General features: G+C 47.0%; 4 protein-coding genes across 5 annotated transcripts; 2 read left to right on the top strand and 2 right to left on the bottom strand.

The window, feature by feature from the left end:
* Positions 1-3,662: 3,662 nt before the first annotated feature.
* Positions 3,663-7,846, top strand: LOC125519991 (putative clathrin assembly protein At5g57200). Its single transcript, XM_048684771.2, has 15 exons — positions 3,663-4,157; positions 4,309-4,378; positions 4,454-4,551; positions 4,746-4,884; positions 4,989-5,116; positions 5,222-5,314; positions 5,386-5,436; positions 5,527-5,592; positions 5,694-5,759; positions 5,865-5,945; positions 6,180-6,257; positions 6,358-6,525; positions 6,614-6,692; positions 6,853-6,971; positions 7,303-7,846. The coding sequence occupies exons 1-15, from the start codon at positions 4,062-4,064 to the stop codon at positions 7,690-7,692; spliced, it is 1,722 nt and encodes a 573-aa protein (XP_048540728.1). The 5' UTR covers positions 3,663-4,061; the 3' UTR covers positions 7,693-7,846.
* A 150-nt stretch (positions 7,847-7,996) lies between these two features.
* Positions 7,997-9,224, bottom strand: LOC125519992 (uncharacterized). Its single transcript, XM_048684772.2, has 2 exons — positions 8,681-9,224; positions 7,997-8,287 (listed from the first exon to the last, which is right to left on the bottom strand). The coding sequence occupies exons 1-2, from the start codon at positions 9,108-9,110 to the stop codon at positions 8,223-8,225; spliced, it is 495 nt and encodes a 164-aa protein (XP_048540729.1). The 5' UTR covers positions 9,111-9,224; the 3' UTR covers positions 7,997-8,222.
* Positions 9,225-13,353: 4,129 nt separating this feature from the next.
* LOC125526017 (CSL zinc finger domain-containing protein) lies at positions 13,354-15,209 on the top strand. The gene is made up of 2 exons (XM_048691041.2): positions 13,354-13,784; positions 15,032-15,209. Exon 1 carries the CDS (start codon positions 13,488-13,490, stop codon positions 13,737-13,739), a length of 252 nt encoding a protein of 83 aa, XP_048546998.1. The 5' UTR covers positions 13,354-13,487; the 3' UTR covers positions 13,740-13,784; positions 15,032-15,209.
* Positions 15,210-16,017: 808 nt separating this feature from the next.
* Positions 16,018-20,639, bottom strand: LOC125526016 (TBC domain-containing protein C1952.17c). Of its 2 annotated transcripts, XM_048691038.2 has the most exons (5): positions 20,267-20,639; positions 19,673-19,776; positions 18,997-19,173; positions 16,803-18,436; positions 16,018-16,433 (listed from the first exon to the last, which is right to left on the bottom strand). In XM_048691038.2, the coding sequence occupies exons 1-5, from the start codon at positions 20,401-20,403 to the stop codon at positions 16,299-16,301; spliced, it is 2,187 nt and encodes a 728-aa protein (XP_048546995.2). In that variant the 5' UTR covers positions 20,404-20,639; the 3' UTR covers positions 16,018-16,298. The 2 variants fall into 2 exon arrangements, with proteins under 2 accessions (XP_048546995.2, XP_048546996.2); XM_048691039.2 differs by lacking the exons at positions 19,673-19,776; positions 20,267-20,639 and having other exon boundaries at positions 16,803-18,456; positions 18,997-19,134.
* Positions 20,640-21,061: the final 422 nt, after the last annotated feature.

Here is a 21,061-nt window from a genome sequence, read left to right as displayed (position 1 = left end):
CGGCCAGGCACCGCCCAAGTACCGGGCAGGCCTCTGTTTTGATGCGGTACTCGGGCGGTGGTGGCCCGGTTGGTCCGGTCGTACCGGTACCACCGGTGTCCGAAGCGGTTCTACCGCTCAGGACTTAGCCGCCCGAGCGCTCAAGGCCATGCGGTTGCACCGGCCCGGTACCGCTCGACTACCGCACTCAGGGGTGACTCCCTTCTATTCCTATGCGGTGGTTGAGCGGTGGGTGGGCGGTTGGTCCGGTTGTCCTTCTCAACCGGTGCTACCGCCTGGTCGACCGGTTGTACCGCCTGGTAAGGTTCTGCACGTATACTGTGAGTCCCGGTTGTACCGGGACCAGGAGCGGTAGTACCGCTCATGTGCGGGCTGAGCACATAACGGTTGGATTTTCCCCCTCCTATAAAAGGGGGTCTTCTTCCCCTTTGAACCTAATCTCTTGAGCTCATTTTTGCCCCCATTGTTGACCTTCTTTGAGCTTGCTAACTCTCAATCCCTCCATGGATTCTTGCTAGTTTTTGAGGGAAAAAAGAGAGGAGATCTAGATCCACATTTTCACCAATCACTTTCTCCTCTATGTGAGGGGAACCCCTTGGATCTAGATCTTGGAGTTCTTGGTGTTCTCCTTCTTGTTCTTCCTCTCATTTTCCTCCCTAGCATTAGTTGCTCTGGTGGGATTTGAGAGAGAAGGACTTGGGCACTCTGTGTGCCCTTGCCATTGCATTTGGTGCATCGATTTGAGTTCTCCATGATGATACGTGGAAGTGAAGTTTGAGAAGCTTATTACTCTTGGGTGTTTGGGCACCCTAGAGCTTGTTCCTCTTGGGTGCCTTGGCGCCCTAGACGGTTGGTGTTGTTCGGAGCTCAATCATTGTGGTGTAAAGCTCCGGGCAAGCATCGGGGTCTCCAATTAGGTTGTGGAGATCGCCCCGAGCAATTTGACGGGTTCCGGTGACCGCCCCCAAGGGTTGCCAAAGTGTACGGGTTCGGTGACCGCCCCCAAGGGTTGCCATTTGTACGGGTTCGGTGACCGCCCTCAAGGGTCCCTTAGTGGAATCACGGCATCTTGCATTGTGCGAGGGCGTGAGGAGATTACGGTGGCCCTAGTGGCTTCTTGGGGAGCATTGTGCCTCCACACCGCTCCAAACGGAGATTAGCATCCACAAGGGTGTGAACTTCGGGATACATCGTCGTCTCCGCGTGCCTCGGTTATCTCTTACCCGAGCTCTTTACTTATGCACTTTAGTTTGTGATAGCCGTATTGTTTCTTGTCATATATCTTGCTATCGCATAGTTGCTTATCTTGCTTAGCATAAGTTGTTGCTGCACATAGGTGAGCCTAGTTGTTTTAGGTTTTGTGCTTGACAAATTAACCGCTAGGTTTATTCCGCATTTGTTCAAGCCTAAATCGTAATTATTTTAAAACGCCTATTCACCCCCCTTCTAGGCGACATCCACGATCTTTCAACTATGACGCTAGGGCCAGTCCCTCTTTAATCGCCGGGGGTTATCTCCATGATCATGTGGAATTTGGACCCCTTGACCCACAAATACACAATTCCGTTACACTAGTAGAAAGACTTCATAGATGACTCTGCCTCGATTTGAATGTGACATCATGAATATGTGAAAGGATTCATCATTCAAACGCGAAGTTTCCAACTCTTCACGCCAGCCGCCCCTCCTCCTTCCCTTCCTCGCCGCCGTCTGAGGCAGCCGCCGGGCAAGCCCGTGGCGCCAAGGATGGTGGCGGCGGGGCCTCGGTTGCCCTGCCTCTGCGTGGGGAACCCCGGATCTGCAGTGGCTGCTCCATTGACAAGGCACGGCCGGCTAGCAGCCGTGCGGGCGGTGGATCTGGCGTCCCGGCCGCGCGGGCGGCGGGATCCGGTGGTCGTTGGCGGCCGGCGGCGGTCGGTGCGCGCGATCTGGCGCCTCTCCTCCTCCCCTATTCGTCATGCAGGACAGTCTGGTCAGGTCACGCTTCCTCTTGGTCGCCGATTCTGTACATGAGGCGCTGTTGGTGGTAGGGATCTAGTTCGGGCGAAATACCTGGCCGACCGCACCAACGGCGACGCCTGAGGGCACCGTTACCCTCCTTGGAGGCATCGGTATGGACTGATCTCTTCACTTCCCCTCCCCCTAGGTCTCCCGGGCGAAAGCCCTAACATTGTTGGGCGGCGGCAGCGCTCACGGCACCGTTCCCTTCTTGAAGGCGCCGCTTTGGGAACCTTGGGGTTGGGTGGCGCTTTGTGGGTGGTGGGCGACGGCGGTGGTGCGGCCCTATCCTAGCATGGATTTACGTTTGTTGCTTGGAGATGGACTCGCGTAGGTGGAGGTCGTCGTCTGGCGGCGTGGTGGCGTCAATGGCGGAGGACCTGCCAAGGCTCGCGTAGGTGGAGATCGTCGTTTTGGCGTCGTGGTGGCGTCGATGGCGGAGGACCTGCCAAGGTTGTCACCTCAATCTGCTCTGAAGATGGACTAGTGGAAGATGACAGCGACGACACATGTGAGTGTGTTGGACTGGTTTGAGCCCCGGACCCGATGACTCGGTCGGGACCTCCGGCTTTAGATGTTAGGCTTAGGTGAGAGGTCTGGGTATGTGGCTCAGCTTGCACCCCTTCATCATTTGAATAGGAGTAGCGGCAGATGTTGCCAAGATGGCGGATTCAGGCATATTATTGTTCTACTTTGTAAGGTCTTTAAGAATAATTAATAAAATAACCGCATGCATCTCCCAGATGCAGAGGCCAGGGGGTCATCCTCCTTTTCTAAAAAAAATCGCTTACAACTACTAAAAGAGAAGGTCAAGCTTTTCCCTTGCCTTGCGGGATATCTAGGTAGAAAATAGGGCCTTGTTCGATAGATCCCGAGCTGTCAACTCCTCCAACTCCACGGTCGCGAAGTGAAGATGGAGAAGTTGGCTGCCAGCATAGTGCAAGTTCGAGGGAGTTAGGGAAGCTGGCCATCTAGATCTCCCATTTTCATGAGGAGCTAGAGTTGGGATATCGCGGGATGGGATATTGCCACCGCCAAGTGAATCATGTCTTGGTACTGGTTTGAGCGCACCACCCCAGCCAATGACTTGTCCCCTCCTCCTCCCACCCACACTAGTCATCCCCGACCTTAGATGCCATGAGCACCCGACGGCGTGGAGACCGGCCACCTCCCTCCCCATTCACCGCAACCCACTCTATACCGCCGCCATCACCCTCCGTCGATGCCCTCCCGGCCAGTGTCAGGACTTCACCAACATCCTCGACCTCCCTGGACATCCGAGCTCGTCCCCGACATCCCCGACCATTGGAGCACGTTCCCCACTGTGCTAGCTCTTCAGCCAGAGATAAGCCACATTGAAGGAAATAGGATGTCAGTCTGAGCGGCGATTGAGTGAGAATCTCTCCTACCGAATGGTTTTAAACACGCCCTAAACGTACACTCCATCCGTTTCAAAATGTAAAGTGTGTTATTTTTCACAAAGTCAGATAGTTTTATTTTTGATCAAGTTTGCAATAGATCAAAGGCGGATGACTTTCCCTTGATTTTTTTTACAAAAGATCAATATCCATACAATATACCAGACAAACGAAATGTAAAAACACATTTTTGGTGGATCTGACAGTAATTTGGTAAGTACTGACAATACAGCAGCCATTTTTTTTTTGCTGTGCTGTGAGTACTCTTTTTTTTTTTGCTCTGTTGATAAGGCACAGCAGCCATGCCACGCGACTGTTCGTCATCGGCGTCTCCGGCGAATCGGCGGCGCACCCGCCGCCCCAGAGCTCCAGCTCCAGCTCGCTCCCCGACACCTCCGGCCCGATGCCTCGCTCCCCGCGCGCGGTGTTAGCGCCGAGGTGTCCGGCTCCTCCCCTACGCACACCAAAAAAAAAAAAAATTGGCCAACGCCCGCCTACCTCCTCTCCCTCCATTGGCGCCCCCTTGCTAAAATTGGCGCACCGGGCTAAGTACCATCGTCCGTCGTGCATGCGCGCGCGGCTGCCGAAGCTGGACCGCGGGCGCGGCGGGGCGGGGCGGGGGCCGGAGCCGGGGCGAGGGCGACGATGGCGGTCATGGGGTCCGGCACCTGGCGCAAGGCCTACGGCGCCCTCAAGGACTCCACCAAGGTTGGCCTCGCCAACTTCAACAGCGAGTACAAGGTCAGCTCCTCCGATCCCTTGCAATGGTTGCCGCATACTCATATGTGTTCGTCTGATTATCCTGCATCCCATTCCTCCTGTATCTGTCTGATTATCCTGCAAATTGACACATCAATTGCTAATGCGCCCCAGAAATTTCTGATCTTTGCAGGATCTGGATATCGCCATCGTGAAGGCGACGAACCACATGGAGTGCCCGCCCAAGGAGCGGCACTTCAGGAGTGAGTGGTTTCCCCTTCCTGACCATGCAATGCAGCATCCATGCGGCCTTGGTAAAATCTTTTTGCCGGATGCAGGGATAATGTTTGCGAACTCGGCAAATCGCCCGCGGGCCGACGTCGCCTACTCCATATGTACATTGGCCCGGAGATTGTCCAAGACCAAGAATTGGATAGTGGGTCTTGTTCCTCACTTGTTTGTTTATCTATGCCGATTGATGGTCCTTGATTCAGTCATCTCCATCCCTTCTCTCTTGGTTCTCCTAATTTTCCTTTCTGTCCATTGTGAGATGCATGAACAACAACTAGCAAGGAGTATTCATTTGGTGCATCGAAAAGGGCGTGCATTGACTAGTAATGTTTGCTACAGGTTGCGCTTAAAACATTGATAGTGATACATAGGTTACTGAGAGAAGGCGACGGGTCATTCAAAGATGACTTCCTGAGCTATTCATACAGAGGAAACATTTTGCAGCTTCCAAATTTCAGGGACGACTCGAGCCCATTAGGTTTGTTCTATCGCGCGTCATTCTGAGCTGCAGCAACCAACGAAAGCTCCCGCTCTTCTATTTCGGTATCTGATGCGACGCTCTCCTCCACCCCCTTTTGTCAGCATGGGATTCCTCTGCTTGGGTTCGCCTGTATGCATTCTACCTACATGAACGTGTCGAATGCTTTGGGGTTCTAAAATACGACGTCGAAGCCGATCGTCTGGTGAAATTACCCCAGGCTTCTGGCAAGGTAAACACTGATTTCTCATACAGTCCCAACAGTCAACACCCATTATGGTTTTGCTGATTTGGTTGTCATGACTGTAATGTTGGAGTGTTGGCACATTTACCCCAGGCACACAGTAGAACAAGAACCCTTCCATGTGAAGATCTTTTAGATCAGTTGCCTGCATTGCAGAAACTACTACAACGGCTTATTTCTTGCCAGGTTTGATTATAGGAAGACCGCACTTCTTTGATACCATTCTTTCCTCTTGTTCATCTTCTTCACTGTCGCAGCCTGAAGGTACAGCCTGCACCAATCACCTTGTACAATATGCATTAGCCCTTGTAAGTACCAAATTTGTTATGCTTTTCTCCTTTTAGTTCACAAATAGTATGTATTTCCTATTGATCGTATGGATGTTTTATGGGCCTCAGGTTTTGAAGGAGAGCTTCAAAATATACTGTTCGATAAATGACGGCATCATCAATCTTGTTGATATGGTACTCTATACAATTCTTCTGAATGTCATCCTACGTGTTCCGTGTATGCCCATAATCAATTTGTGAACATAAGTTCAGTTCTTTTTCTCTTGTCTGGATAGTATTTTGATATGGCAAAAATGGATGCTATCAAGGCCCTTGAAATTTATAAAAGAGCTGGCCAGCAGGTACAGAAAGTCAGGGTTTTTTTTCTTCTTCTTCTTCTCCTTCCATATTGTTGGTAAACTAACCAGTTCATGTCACTCCATGATTTGATTTTGCCTATTTCACAGGCAGAAAAGCTTTCTGCGTATTATGACTACTGCAAAAATCTTGAGCTCGCCAAGACTTTCCAGTTTCCTACTTTGAGGCAGGTGTGCTTATTCATCCATTCAATATTCATCAATGTCTTAAGAGAATACAGAGGGAATATTTATGTATATAGCAGTCAATAGCTCCCAATTGGCCATGACCTATAGTCGTATTCACAACTATTATTTTCTTGGATACTCCTGATTATACATGTCAATCAATTCATGTGCACTAAATCTCTGGGTGCGAGGATTTAGACATATAGTGATATATGTTGATGGGTTACTGATATGCAGCCACCTTCTTCATTCCTTGCAACTATGGAAGAGTACATCAGAGAAGCACCCAGTGTCAGCATCACGAGAAAGAGTGTGGTGAGTGCGTTCATTGTCAGTAAAATTGCAAGCAAAAAGGAAATCAAGACACTCAACATAAATCCACTATTGTTCTGTTAATTCTTGCTGTTGCTAGCAGAGTTCACCTAGTGACCACGAAGATGAAGCTCCACAGGAAACCGAGAAACCGGTTGAAGAGGAGAAAGAAGAGCCAGCAGAAGCTGCACCTGAAGAAGAGCCACCATATACCACTCTCTCAGAAGAAGATGAACCCCCACCATTGCCGCCAACCACTGGGGATCTATTAGTAACTCCGATCCACTATGTTCTGCCTTCATGCCAAATTAGTGCCTGCTTCTTTGAATCTTACACACTTGCTCCTATGCCGCTCGCAGAACTTGGATGAAGAATTGCACCCCATGATTGCAAACCTTGAACAAAGCAACGCACTTGCTCTTGCCATCGTGGAACCAGGTATGTACTGGATGTAATCAGCAAAACCACAAGTAGCAATTATGTTGTGATCCAATAAGTTTCATCTGCATTGGTGCTATTTTATGTTTCTAGAATGTTTATAATGTTTAAGGTTGTATCTGCTGCTAAATACCACATCATGACGTCGTGAGTAATGTAGGGAGTGAGAACAATGCCTCGGCCCCTCTAGACTTGTTTGCCGTTGACAAAGCTGGGTGGGAATTGGCACTGGTCGCTGCCCAGAGTAACCACACAAGCCAACCAGCTGTCAGCCAAGTGGTATGTATATGTTGCTATATCTTTAGATTCAAACTCTGCATAAGATTTTACACAGCTCACTAGTTGGCTCAGTTTGCATTTGTTGAGTTGTGATATGCTGAGCTGCAGAATCTAGTTAATTACGGGCAATTTTATCAATTCTCGTGATATTCTTCTGTTACATTCAAATTAGTAAAAAAAAAACTTTCAATCCCCAAAAAACAGAAATTTCTCAAATTAGTATTCAATCCCCAAAATCAGAAACAAAAGAAGTGCTTTTGAAAAGGTACCACAATGCCGAACACAGCATATAACTGCATGCAATTTTACTGATTCATCTGCATTTGCTCAGCAAGCCGGAGGGTTCGACAAGCTGCTGCTAGACAGCCTATACGAAGACGATGTGAGGAGGCAGCAAATCGCCAGTGTGACCTACAACGGCGGCGTCACGGTGAACCCATTTGACCCCAATGACCCGTTTGCCATGTCCAACAGCTTCGCGCCGCCATCGAATGTGCAGTTCGCCATGATGGGGCAGCAGCAGTACTACCAGGCACAGCAGCATGGCTACTTCCAGGTGCAGCAGCAGCAACAACATCAGATGGTGGCGATGCCGCCACAGACATACCAGCAGCAGCAGGCTCAGTACGCCGTGAATGCCGGATTATCCAACCCGTTCGGAGATCCGTTCAGTGCTCTCGTCACGACAGCAAATCCGCCAAAGCAAAACAATCAGATTTAGCCTGAATTGCGCAATCTTTGCTGTATCTTACTCTAATTTCGGTCAGTCGTATACCATTCTTCTATTTCTGAGGAGCAACTTGTATAGTTTGAACTTTGTAGATACTGTAAACCTTATGGAAATTGTGTAACATGTTTGGGAGATGATACAATCATTTGAATGCCATGACACAATTTCCACTATCGAACACATCTCTGCAAACACATGAGCATGTTTAACATCATCATCACACAACCTAGAAAAATCACCAGTAACTGAAACTGTTCAATTCACCCAAAAAGTCAGGCAGTAGCACAAGAGATGGTGACCACAGTACTACTGATCTCAATATTGATGAGTGTTGCACATGACAAGAAAAGGTTACACGAATTCAGTTAAGTTCTTATTTCCTCATGAAAGGGCATGAATTCATGTGTTCTACATATGTACAGTAGCAGAAACCCATAGATAGGTAATAATAAAAACATAAAACAGACAGGTCTTTCTTGATCCCCCACTTCACCCAGTGCGATGAAACTAGCGGTTCCAGTTCAGTCCTCTTCAGCTAGATCTGCATCCTCTACCAATCCCTCCACCTCCTCATCCGGGAAGCGTCCTGCATAAGGATTAATCCAGGTTTTAGTAAGGATGCAGGTGCAAGAACACAGTGTGTGATCAATTGATAAATGTTTTGTTTTGATGACAAGATGAGAACTAGAGATGAAATGCACTTGACTTATGCTTTGTTAATTTTATCGCACTAATCACTTCGATCACTAAGCCCGGAAGAATCGAATTTTACGGTAAATTGCTAAACAGGGCCACATGAGCTTGTATCGCAGAGCAAGACTAGTTTCTAAATCGTAGTGGATTCCACCGGCTGTCCTTGCGCTGCAAATAGGTGCCTATTCTGGGGCGTTTCGGGAATTATTTATTGATTTATTTATTTTTAATTGTTACTTGGAGAGGGGGAATGAAATGGGGGATCTGGGGCGGGACGGCCGCTCACCGTCGACGAAGTAGGCGGAGCAGGGGTATCCGCGGGAGGAGGAGGCGACGGCGCGGGCCTCGTCGTCGGAGAGCGGGGGCGGGAGCACCCCGATCCCGCCGCCGCGGGTGACGAGCTCGAGCAGGCCGAGGGCGGCCCCCGCGGGGCGGGGCGGCGCGTAGTAGGAGGTGCCGGGCCGGAAGGGCGCCCACTCGGGCTCGGACATGCGGGCCATGGCGCCGTCGATGGCCTCCTCGAGGCGCCGCTTGAGCGCGCCCGCGCCCTCCGCGGCCGCCGGCGACGCCCCCGCCGCGTCCAGCTCCAGCACCATCGCGCCCCCCGCGCCCGGGCGCCGCGTGTGGTTGGCGCGGCGGGCCACGGCCGCCGCGGGCCGGGCCCCCAGCCGCCGGGACAGGGTCGCCGCCGCCCGGGAGGAGAGCGCCCGCGCCATGCTTACCCAGACACGCGGCGGTGGTCGGAGGGGAGCTCGCCGTTCGCCGTGACCGGTGGAGACGCGCGCGTGGGTGGGGTGCGGGGTGGTCTCGCGAAGGTGGGGGGAGGGGGAGGGGGGTGGTAAATATAGCTGTCGGCCCGGGGGCCTATCCGCAAATAGGTCGGCACGGCTCCGTTCCGTCTCGGGCTGGGAACTGGTTTATTTTTTAAGACGGTTTTGCCCACCGGAAAAGACCAAACCACGGGCAAGTGGGCGTCGCCGACTGTTTCACGGTTTTGACAAGTTTACCCCTGGGAATCTCTTTTTGTAAATGTAGTGATGAATTTTCTTTTGCAAAAACCTCCTATCTACTCTAAAAAAGGCTTCTTATCTATCATCAACCATCAAACATCATGATGGGACAAAGAATAAGAGAAGTGACAAAAATTACATCTATATCTATAAATCAGCTAGCGACGACTACAACACCGGAACGAGTCGAAGGCGCGCGTCATCATCGCCCCTCTCACATCGGGGCCGAGCAAACATTTTTGTAGTAGTCAGTCCGGAAGTCGTCGTGTTGAGGCATCAAAGGACCAGCACACCACAACAACAACCGCAGTTTATAAGAGAGTAGTAGATTGAAATGATCTAACTTATAAACATACGAACACAGACGAATAAAGACCGGATCTACGCAGATCAACCAAAGACAAACACCAACCAAAACACATGAGATCCGTCGAAGACTGATACGTCCATTTTGCATCATGTTTTTATATCGATATTTATTGCATTACGGGATGTTATTACACATTATGTCATAATACTTATGCCTATTCTCTCTTGTTTTATAAGGTTTACATGAAGAGGGTGAATGCCGGCAGCTGGGATTCTGGGCTGAAAAAGGAGCAAATATTAGAGACCTATTCTGCGCAGCTTCAAAAGTCCTGAAACTTCACGGAAGCTATTTCCAGAATATATAAAAAATACTGAACGCAAGAAGTTCCAGAGGGGGGCCACACCCTGGCCACGAGGGTGGGGGTCTCGCCATACCCCCTGGACGCGTCCCCCTGCCTCGTGGGCCCCATGGTGGCCCTCCGATGCTCATCTTCTGCTATATGGAGTCTTTCGTTGAGGAAAAAAATCATAAGCAAGCTTTCAGGACGAGACTTCGCCGCCACGAGGCGGAACCTTGGCGGAACCAATCTAGGGCTCCGGCGGAGCTGTTCTGCCGGGGACACTTTTCTCCGGGAGGGGGAAATCATCACCATCGTCAGCATCAACGATCCTCTCATCAGGAGGGGGTCAATCTCCATCAACATCTTCACCAGCACCATCTCATCTCAAACCCTAGTTCATCTCTTGTATCCAATCTTTGTATCCAAACCTCGGATTGGTACCCGTGGGTTGCTAGTAGTGTTGATTACTCCTTGTAGTTGATGCTAGTTGGTTTACTTGGTGGAAGATCATATGTTCAGATCCATTATGCATATTAATACCCCTCTGATTATGAATATGAATATGCTTTGTGAGTAGTTACGTTTGTTCCTGAGGACATGAGAGAAGTTTTGCTATTAGTAGTCATGTGAATTTGGTATCTGTTCGATATTTTGATGAGATGTATGTTGTCATCCCTCTAGTGGTGTCATGTGAACGTCGACTACATGACACTTCACCATTGTTTGGGCCTAGAGGAAGGCATTGGGAAGTAATAAGTAGATGATGGGTTGCTACAGTGGCACAAACTTAAACCCTAGTTTATGCGTTGCTTCGTAAGGGGCCGATTTGGATCCATATGTTTCATGCTATGGTTAGGTTTACCTTAATACTTCTATTGTAGTTGCGGATGCTTACAATGAGGGTTAATCATAAGTGGGATGCTTGTCCAAGTAAGGACAACACCCAAGCACCGGTCCACCCACATATCAAATTATCAAGTACCGAACGCGAATCATATGATCGTGATGAAAACCAGCTTGACGATAATTCCCATGTGTCCTCGGAAGCTCTTTACTTCATATAAGAGTTTGTCCAGACTTGTCCTTTGCTATAAAAAGGATTGGACCATCTTGCTGCACCTTATTTACTTTTACTACTTGCTACTCGTTACAAATTATCTTATCACAAAACTATCTGTTACCGATAATTTCAGTGCTTGCAGAGAATACCTTACTGAAAACTACTTATCATTTTCTTCTGCTCCTCGTTGGGTTCGACACTCTTACTTATCAAAAAGACTAAGATAGATTCCCTACACTTGTGGGTCATCAAAGACACACCTCTACACGTCCTCTGAGGACGTGAGACGCACCGTTGGGATGGGGCTAGACGGGAAGAATATTATTCCATCTTCAGGGATCCACCGTCGCCTCACCTTTCTGAGTAGGACACAAATCCTAAACAGACTAAAAAAACATCTAAAAACAAAGTATGAGCCCTTCGCCTGGCCAGGATCCATTGCATCTCCATGGTCTTAAGCCACAGGAGACAAGGCAGGATCGGCGGCGGGCGCCGACGGCAGACGAGAAAACCCTAAACCCCGAGAGACTTTCTTTCTTAATATAGTGAATTTTAGAGAACCCTAACTTCGTGGAGACTTGTGCCAAAATACCACAATCTGAATTCTTATAAGATCATAAAGTCACATTTTTGTGCTGATGATTGTCACAAGACCCAAACTGTGCAGAAGATGTCAAAACAAACTGCCCGATCCCACTTGTCAAGCCGCGCAATGACAATTCTTCAAAAGTTTCCCTTTGTTACCATTATCTGGTGCGCGTTTAGAATAAAAACAATCATTTTTTCAAAAAAATGATACAATTCTTTGAAATTGATAAATAAAAATTGTTCAATACTTATTTTGGAAAAGCTTCATGTCATCAGGAAGAGCTATTTGAGAGAACCATCATTCTACGATTTGTCATCCAAATTTGAGCAAATTTCGATAATTTTTTTTTAGACAGACTGAGAAAAATCAAGGAAATTACAAAAAAATGGTTAGTATTCGGTGAAAATCTAGCACATTTGCATGAGCATTTTATGAGAATCATTGTTCTAAACTTTTTTTGTCCATCACTGAATCTCGCCTAAAAATTCAAAGTCTCCATATAATTTAGAAATGTTAACGAGTTATTTATCACCGCGGCAAAAGTAACGCCTGAGAAGTGGGTCTCACCGGTTATTTTTGATAACACATGGGATATTTGGGGTTGGTCTTGTAGCAATTTATTACTAGTAAAAATATGGTTTTATGACTAATAATAATAACTAAAAATGTGATATATTTTTTTGACGTCGATATCCACCACACATGTGGCATAATAGGCATTCACCCACACACCGTGTGTGGCATGAGCAGGGGACAGCCCACACAGGCTGTGTGTGGGCGAACAGTATAATTGTCCACACGTGTGGGCACAACTACTTTGTGCCACACGCCCAACAAGTACTACTCATCCCCATCCCGCACGTGTGGCACGAAGCAAATATGCCCACATGTCCTGACGCAGCTACATTAGATACCCGCGGGATGACGATTTAGTTGCCATCCGGGATGGTAGATGTAGTTATCCGGGATGACAAATATGATTGTAAAAGTATGACAATTCTCTCTGTTTTGGTTAACTATAGTTGCCATGTCTATTTATGATAGTTGCCACGTGTAATCAAATCATAGTTGTCGTGTGGTTTTAACTACTTGTCACATATGACCAAATAATAGTTGCCATGTGTGTTACCTAGTTGCCACGTGTGGTTAATCACAATTGCCATGTATATTTATCTGATTGCCACGTACGCGCAACTGTAATTGCCGTCTAGCAAACGAATCATAGTTGCTATGTGTGTTTGTCTAGTTGTCATGTACACACAACTACAGTTGTCATCCAACAACGTATGACTGTCGTGTGTGCGAAAAGCAGTTCACCCACACACGCGTGGACTAGATGATGGCTGTGTGGGCAGAAACTAGTTCGCCCACACAGCGCAGCTGGCAACCACGTGTTGTTGGTCGTGTGGGCGACCTCTCCAATGCCCACACACCGGCATTGTCCTATATGGCACGCGAAAACTGACTCGGTGTGTCAAGATTCGTGCAAACTTAACTGGACAGTGATCCAGACGTGTGGACGAGTTGCAATATTGCCACATGTGTGGGCGTTAGTGTTTTTGATTTTTTTCCATGGTCCATAAAGTTGGGGGTTATGTGAAATTCGCTCTCGAATAAATAAATAACGATATAAGCAAGGGGGACAGCAGAGAAACGTTCTCCACTTTGCCCCCTCGCACGCGGCCTCTGCCTTCCTTCCTTGCGCTTGCGGCGGCGGCGCGAAACCATCGGAGGACTTTTGCTGGGGGAGCGAGTTAGGGTTTGTGCCGCGGCGGCGCGCGAGGATGTCGGCGTACGACGAGGTGGAGATCGAGGACATGGAGTGGAGCGAGGAGCTGGGGGCGTACACGTACCCCTGCCCCTGCGGCGACCTCTTCCAGATCACGCTCGCCGACCTCCGCCTCGGGGAGGAGATCGCGCGCTGCCCCTCCTGCTCGCTCTTCCTCACCGTCGTCTACAACGAGGAGGACTTCGCCGACGCCAAGGAGCCCCCGCAGAAGCCGCCGGCCGCCGCGCAGCCCGTCGCCGTCGCCTGAGCGGCGCGCACCGCACCCCCCGTGGGTGGCTCGTCGGCATGGACGGTATGGCTTTTTGGGTGATTGAAGTTTTAGGAACTGGCTGCTTCCGTTGATTATTTGAAAGAACTCATTTAGCTGTGTAATTCGTGCTATGTGTTACTGGAATAAGTTTTTCCCTGTTGTCTACTGTATGATTTTGGATTCAGTAATTAACAACTATGGTGAGATTTTAGCTTTTTTGAAGCATATGGGGTGTATGTTTCAGACTTTCAGTTTGTCCAAGTGGGAACTATGATTTTGGTGCTTGGTACCATGCCAATACTACCTTAGTTTACCATCTTCATTCAGCTAGACAGCTACGAATATGAAGTGCATCTATAGAAGTCTGGAAATTTTGTTTCCTGAAAGTGCTGCGCTAGACTGATTATATATGCGCACTATTTTGATAGGTCGAGGAAGGAGTGGGGAAATTGAATGCTTGGGATTTAGTGTGCCCTGCAGATTGAATTTCCAATTCCCCACTATAGTAGGTTCTTTTTTTTTTTGGTATTACCTCAGTAAGTCAAGTATAAATACACTGCAAAGCTGGAACTCTGATTGTAAGTGGTAGGTTGGTGGTGAGCCCCTGAGGCTTCCGCCAGCGGATTGGTTGATGAGCATAATAACTAATAGGTTCCTGTTTGGACATATGTTGGTGTGATTAACTGAGTATTAGCCTTTTAAATTGTTATTATCCCCTGGCAGATCCTGTAGAATTAGAACAACTGTTGGTCAGCAGCTTTTGGTTTGTGTGTGACAAGAAACATTAAGAACTTGAGATTTTAGTCACGTCTCAACTGCATTTAGCTATAGTTTACCTAGGAGGCTGAGTTCACTTGAATCGGAGCCTTCTGAGAATTCATTTTTGTACTTGTCCTTATGTGTTGGATCTTTAGAGTTAATTGCAGTTCAGCTTTCCTGATTACTCATTCTCAGGGGCAATCCTGTAGGAACTGTCCTGATGCATCCACTTATTGAGAGCTTTTATGTGGACGACCTGCTGTTTATCTACGATTGCATATCGGACATAGGTTGTTGGAGATGGGAGACCATGCCAGTGTCCCTCCCATGCTTCCAATACCACTAAGAGATATGTAATCTGCCTAGTTTGATTTATACCATGAATTTCAATAGCTTTTCTCAACTAGTCTGGTCACCGCAAAATTCAGGGTTCGCAACTTCCGTTCCACCAGAATCTTTCGGTGTCATCTGCCATGATTAATCTTGCAATCATTTTGGACCGAGTTGACCTTTGCATCCACTGCTTGCAGGACGATGGGATCAGAATCATAGCTTGGAGAGGAAGAGAGAGAATCACTGCATACGCGGGAGCATCTGTACTTGTACTTGTAGAATGAGAAAAATCGCAGCATCGTATCAACTTTTGGTTGTTGAACTGAATTTATCTGTGTGTACCCACTCAGTTGTTACAAAGGCAATTTTTTGTTATCCCAGTTTTTGTAATCCCGGTGACTCTCCCATCTCATTGCTGCGCCTTGTGGAGTTGTAGTAACCTGTGATGTGGCTTGGATGAGAAGTGGCCTAAACATGCTCTTTTTTTTACAGGAGTCATTAAATGATTTAAATCAATCTATCTTGCCATAGGTGTTCAGATAAACAAGCTAAACAAATGGGTGTAATGCCTGCCAGCACTGGATTCTTAATTTAGTTCCAAATAATCTGGTGCGGCCACAATGGCCACCAGCAGCAGGTTCTTAGTTCCCCCAAGAATCAGATGCACATTTTTTGGTGCAGAATTTAGTAACAAAAGAAATGCCACGTAGATTGACTCATTGACATTAGGATCACAATTCATAAGGGACTCTGTTCACTAATGTACCTTTGATATCTCATGTATGTATTCCGAGAGCAATTGCTTTTGATTTAGTGAAGTATGAGTTTTGCCCAAGGGAAGCCAACATGGCAGCACATGAGGCCATGAGGTACCTAGATCAGTATCTTTTCTTTCTGAAATCATGTACCTGGGTCGATGAACCCCCCAAATTCCTCATTCAGATGCTAATGAACAATGCAACACTTATTTTTAATAAAGACACCCGAAGGGCATCTTAGATCTGATTAATATCAAGGAAAATAAAAGCTAGTGCAATGGATAGACAACTAGACTAATGAACAATGTAACACCTTTTGATAATAAATAAAAGCACCATATTTCTTTCTCTCAAAAGAATATGACATGGAAAAGGACACCGACAATTTTTTGCAAATCCATCGTTGGTAAAGAGCAGGCCAAAGAGAAGCGAGCAATAGAGAAAATGATTGTAGCTCCACTTATTTACAGCCAGCCAAGATTTGATCAAATGTACAGCCATTATTTACAGCCAGCCAAGATTTGATCAACTATACAATTATGTTTTTAATCAGGTTACTGGATCATGTACACACTACTTAGAAAAGATGTATTCTGCATCACTAGACAATTGATTTGGAGGTCTTGTCAAATGAAAGTTAAATGTGTACAAAAGAGATAGTTATACTGTACTAGTTAAGATCCAGAGCAGATAGACGTTGTACTAGTTAAACACGACATAAAAGATCACTGATCTTCTTGAGTTCCTCGAGGGCTGCAAGCGCCTTGGCTTGCTCTGTGCTTCCGGGACCATTTTGCACTGATGCCGTGGGTAAATTTGGTCGAAAGTGTAGTTCAATAACCTGTTGAATAAAAGCACATTAGACAACAGATGGACACACTTATTCAGAGTGATATTCATGATCTGAGCTTTGGGTTGTAAACTTAACAACAGATACAATTCAATTTTATTATTCTGTATAGGAGACTCAACAGGGGATTTACAGATGAAATGTACTGTAAAAATGAATCCACCAGTATCTAAAATTAGCAGAATATAGATCTATAAAGCACCAACATAAAGTAGGAGCTTTAACAAAACCTTCAATTAGGTATGAGCTATATATGTCATTGACTCTTTACGAAAATAACAGTGATGTGTTGCAAAAAGTTCAGGTGGCAGTAACATACTTTAAATTTTACGATCAGCAGCTTTAGTCAAGCATGCTTACCTGAATATTTTCAACCATCGATTCGCCAAAAGACCTTAATGTTCCGACCAACTCCTTATCAGCCACCTTCAAACTTGGGCCTACGTCAGAACATATGCTATGCTCTTGATTTGGTTGATAATCCACCGATTCAAATGTTCGATCTGTAATTGCTGCTTCATCAGTCTTACCATCACCCTGACAGGGTTCATCAGTCTTATCATTATGCACAGACAGTGTATCTGGCTCATTAACCACCTTGGCGCCATGGGAAACACATGGTTCTTCCTCATGACGGGTATCATGGTCATGATCAGTACGACGCCGAAAGGATGGAGGCCTATTCCTTGATAAATACTCACGAGCTCCATCAATACGATCTCTAATTTTGGCAGAAGTTGTATGGTAACCATCATGCGGGCCTGCCTCACATAGACTGTTTGAGGTACTTCTAACGATCTCTGCAGTACCTTGACCAACACAATCCTTTTGGTGTACTATAGGCATGGTTGGTAAACTGTTTATCAATTTGACAGGAACTATATCAGTGGTGTTCAGTTCATCAACAATAGGCTCAGGCTGGCTAGTTGAAGTCGAATTGCTGTTATCAACATTGGCACCCTTTGTTCTAGAAACATTTGATTCGGTGTTGGACACGCTTCTTCTTAAAAATCCCCTTCCTTTTATCCTAACAGTTGAACCACCACTTCGTTTGTCTCCTGACATCTGAAGCATCTTCCATGTCTCTTCCCAATAATTGGGTGGAGTCAAGGGAGATTTTCCTGTCAGGGGAGACAACGGAAGATTTGCTTCTAGAGCTAACGACTGCAATAACTTGGCCTTCTCAATCAAGTTCTTCAAGTCAATATCTTGAGGAAAATTTAATAATCTCACCAGGCAAGAAGTCGCATGCTCACTTCCCAGCAAGGAGGATCTGAGATGAAGCATCATTGAGACTGCCATTGACAAAATCAGGGCACCACGGGGAGAACATAAAACCTTAAACTGATAGTCTCCCCGATTTTTTATGTCTGTACAATATGAATGGTTTGGAGAAGAGAAGATTTCATCCCAAATAAACAGAAGATTGTCGAGTGTAAATTCACGACCAAATAGGACTCGAAGCCATCGGAGTGCAAAGTACTGAGGTTCTACTCCCAACTCCACAAGATGACTGTGAAGAGAGGAATCCACACTAGCAAGCAAGTGATATATGGCAGCTGATGCCTCCCTTACAGGTGTTAAACCCATGCTTGATTCTGATGCAGGACTGAGAGAATAGAAATCGGTAATAGCAACCACACCTTGTGCACCATTCATCAACCCGTTCATCAAATTCTCAAACATACAATAGGTATCATGCTCCATGAACTTTTCAGATAAAATGATACCTAGCTCACCCTCTGCTCCATATGCATCATTTATCAAGAGGAGGTCCCTAGTATCAGCATCAAGCTCGTCCAAACTTCTAATTTTAGCTGCACCACCCTCAGAATTGTTAGCCCTGTCACTCCTGTTCAGCAAAAACCTATCTGGAAATGTCTGGCCATCAAAATCGTCACCAAGAAGCTCTTCATGAAGCTCCTTAACTTGTTTAAAGTGCTGCACATCAATGTGAAGGACATAGAACAGAGGAGCTAGGAGTTCATGCATTCCTGTAAGTGAGAAGTGATTTCTGTTGTCAATTGTGCAACAAAAATAGATGGGTATTAGTGCAATTAGGAGGTAACATGAGGAATCCCTAGTAAGTTAAAACATTATGTAGCAGCTAAAATAGCATGCTGAGTTACACATGTGGGAAAGATGTGCACCTACACAATTATTACCTATATGGCAAAAATAATGCTACTCAATTTAATAAACAAACTTAAGTTCAATGTGCTTATGTCATGGAATCTACCAGTAATTACATCATCAATTGCCATCAATATATTACAGATATCTAAGAAACAGTTTGTGGTTGTAAAATATCTTGAAAAGAATGGCTCAGCATTAAATTTACTCCCTCCGTACCAAACTACAAGATGTTTTTTTGGTTTTGCATAGGGCATAAAAAACGTCTTATATTTTGTTACGGAGGGAGTAATAAATAAGAGCCCTGTGAAACCAATTCTCTTAGGCATAACATATTGTAGGCTCTGCAGCCTTAGTTAGATTCCACAATGTTAGGCCATATGAGAAGTGCACAATAGCTGAATACGCACCGACGACTTACCTTGTTTATATCCAAACTCTGGGTATCTAAGGCTCCATACTAGCAGTATGCGTTCAAGCATGGACTGACATGTGGTTGTTTGGAAAAATTCTCCCAATTCAGGATAGAGTCGGGACAGGTCTTGGTTCAGCATTTTCTCTAGTTCTGCATTCCTGAAATATTGACCCCAAGTGCTTTCTGCATTCATGGTGTACAAAATGATTAGAAGAAGAAAAAAAGAGCTGATGCAATGCAACTGAATGTCTTCATGCTATTCATGAAAAATGCAGAGAACGCGTGAAGGATATATCTTCCTTGTATTGCCGAGGATACATGTGGAACCAAGAAAATGAATAACTGCTGAGAAAAACAACAGCATGTTATGTTGGTTGTAACCAGTCTATTATCAGCTGAGGGCTTGCGGTGAGACATGGTTGTTGGCTACTCAGAAAAAAAGGGCTATCTGAACTAACACGTTACCACTTTATCATCCTGATCCCACCCTGCCTCCCCTGAGTCATCTAGCACCAACCATTTAGCCAGAGAGATGGTGACAGATCATCATCAATTTTATCAGTAACCATTGTGGTGTGAGCAAGGTGCTCCAGAGTATCTGATGTAACAGCCTAAATCTACAAGAATTTCAGTGGAAGCTCGGTGCCGCAAGCAACGTCAAGTTGAGGAAAAGCTTACCCACCTGGGTTCTGTGACAGTGGGTTCTCCACAACAAGATTAGGAGCACCGTCTTCGTCCTTGGAGAGATGGGGATCTATCAGCAGCCGCCGCCGCAAATTAGCGTATCTACAACAACAAACATCAGTTGCAGGCCAGGAGTCAAAACCCTCGAAGCTAACAGACTTGCACATTCCCCCCCTACGATAACAACTGATTTACAAATTCCTTGCAACAATAACTAGGTAAATGAATGCTCAGAGAAATGTAACTCCTCGCGATGATTAGCACGCATAAAGCCTATATATGCACGTAGCTTCACTACAGTCCAGCATCATGACGGCGAGTTAATTAACATTGAGCCGAATCAAACACTGAGACAGGATAGCAATAGTCCATTGACTCCATTCCCAGAAAGACCGGGGCGATGCCTGAATTTTGATCTTCTTTTTCTTCATGCGCGCCGATCAAAGCAGAAGATTCGGTTGGTTGATCTGACGACACGGGAGCCATAAAACAGAAGCGGCAACTCTCCGCGTAGCTCTCAGCGTTTCAAGAAACGGAGCCTTCCGCCGGCCGGGACCGGAAGCATTGCGAGAAACGGGGAGGGGGGGCTGACCTGCGGCGGGAGTCGGCGGCGGCGCGGCGGAGCTCGGTGGTGGGGACGTCGGGGGAGCCGGGCAGGACGCCTAGATCGGCGCGCCACCGCGCGCCGCGGAGGCCCGAGAAGCGCTGGCCCGCCGGTGGCTCCGGCATTGCCGCCCACCTCGGCTCCGGCTGCACCCCCAGCCCTCCGAGCGAGCGCCCCGCGGCGAGGGGAGGGCCGGGGCGGGGGCGGGGATCGAGCGGGGAGGGGCCGGGAATTCGGATCGAGGAGGGCGGAGGGAGGGAGGGAGGAGACCTTCTTGGCCTGACCGCCCGCCCGAGGATGATGGGAAAGGGGAGGGAGCTGACAGGGGGAAAGCGAGCGAGGGAGGGAGGGAGAAAACGTCTCGGACTGGTCTGGTGTTGCAACTGTCGCTCGTATGCGCAGTGCAACGACCTTTTCCAGTTCGATCCGTTCCCTATGGCATATGCTTTTGTGCGTGGCAAATGCACTAGAATCTCTAGAACATCATCAATTCTTGCAGAATATGAACAGAATCAGTGGGGTTTTCAAAATCCCTGACTCGCAACTAACACATTGAATCACCACCGGAGCTATTACGTTTTCCCGTGTTACCTTCCGGCTACGATTAATTTACCGGATCTTTTTCACGGTTCGAAAAAAGATTGTTCAACTCTTATCGATCTTTTATGGAGGATTCGACTTGCTTTCCTTTGTACAACCACAATGTGACATGCGATGATCCATGAAGGGTTTTGATACCACATGATCCTAAGAGATCCCAGTCTCATGGCTTCCAACCCTTCT

Source organism: Triticum urartu, chromosome 7A, assembly GCF_056163025.1.
Source record: "Triticum urartu cultivar PI428250 chromosome 7A, HENAU_Tu73, whole genome shotgun sequence".
NCBI lineage: Eukaryota > Viridiplantae > Streptophyta > Magnoliopsida > Poales > Poaceae > Triticum > Triticum urartu.
Note: the sequence above shows the minus strand (reverse complement) of the source record. Positions and strands in the feature narration are given on the sequence as shown.

Bases quoted from the DNA above. Each gene is read 5' to 3' on its own strand.
- LOC125519992 (XM_048684772.2), bottom strand. From the start codon at position 9,110: ATGGCGCGGGCGCTCTCCTCCCGGGCGGCGGCGACCCTGTCCCGGCGG. The intron at 8,288-8,680 runs GTGAGCGGCCGT...ATCCTTATGCAG, and splicing joins CTCCGCCTACTTCGTCGACG to GACGCTTCCCGGATGAGGAG.
- LOC125519991 (XM_048684771.2), top strand. From the start codon at position 4,062: ATGGCGGTCATGGGGTCCGGCACCTGGCGCAAGGCCTACGGCGCCCTC. The intron at 5,760-5,864 runs GTACAGAAAGTC...CCTATTTCACAG, and splicing joins ATAAAAGAGCTGGCCAGCAG to GCAGAAAAGCTTTCTGCGTA. The intron at 6,526-6,613 runs GTAACTCCGATC...TGCCGCTCGCAG, and splicing joins CAACCACTGGGGATCTATTA to AACTTGGATGAAGAATTGCA.
- LOC125526016 (XM_048691038.2), bottom strand. From the start codon at position 20,403: ATGCCGGAGCCACCGGCGGGCCAGCGCTTCTCGGGCCTCCGCGGCGCG. The intron at 19,777-20,266 runs GTCAGCCCCCCC...TTGTTGTTGTAG, and splicing joins GCCGCCGACTCCCGCCGCAG to ATACGCTAATTTGCGGCGGC. The intron at 19,174-19,672 runs GTGGGTAAGCTT...CCATGAATGCAG, and splicing joins CCCACTGTCACAGAACCCAG to AAAGCACTTGGGGTCAATAT.
- LOC125526017 (XM_048691041.2), top strand. From the start codon at position 13,488: ATGTCGGCGTACGACGAGGTGGAGATCGAGGACATGGAGTGGAGCGAG.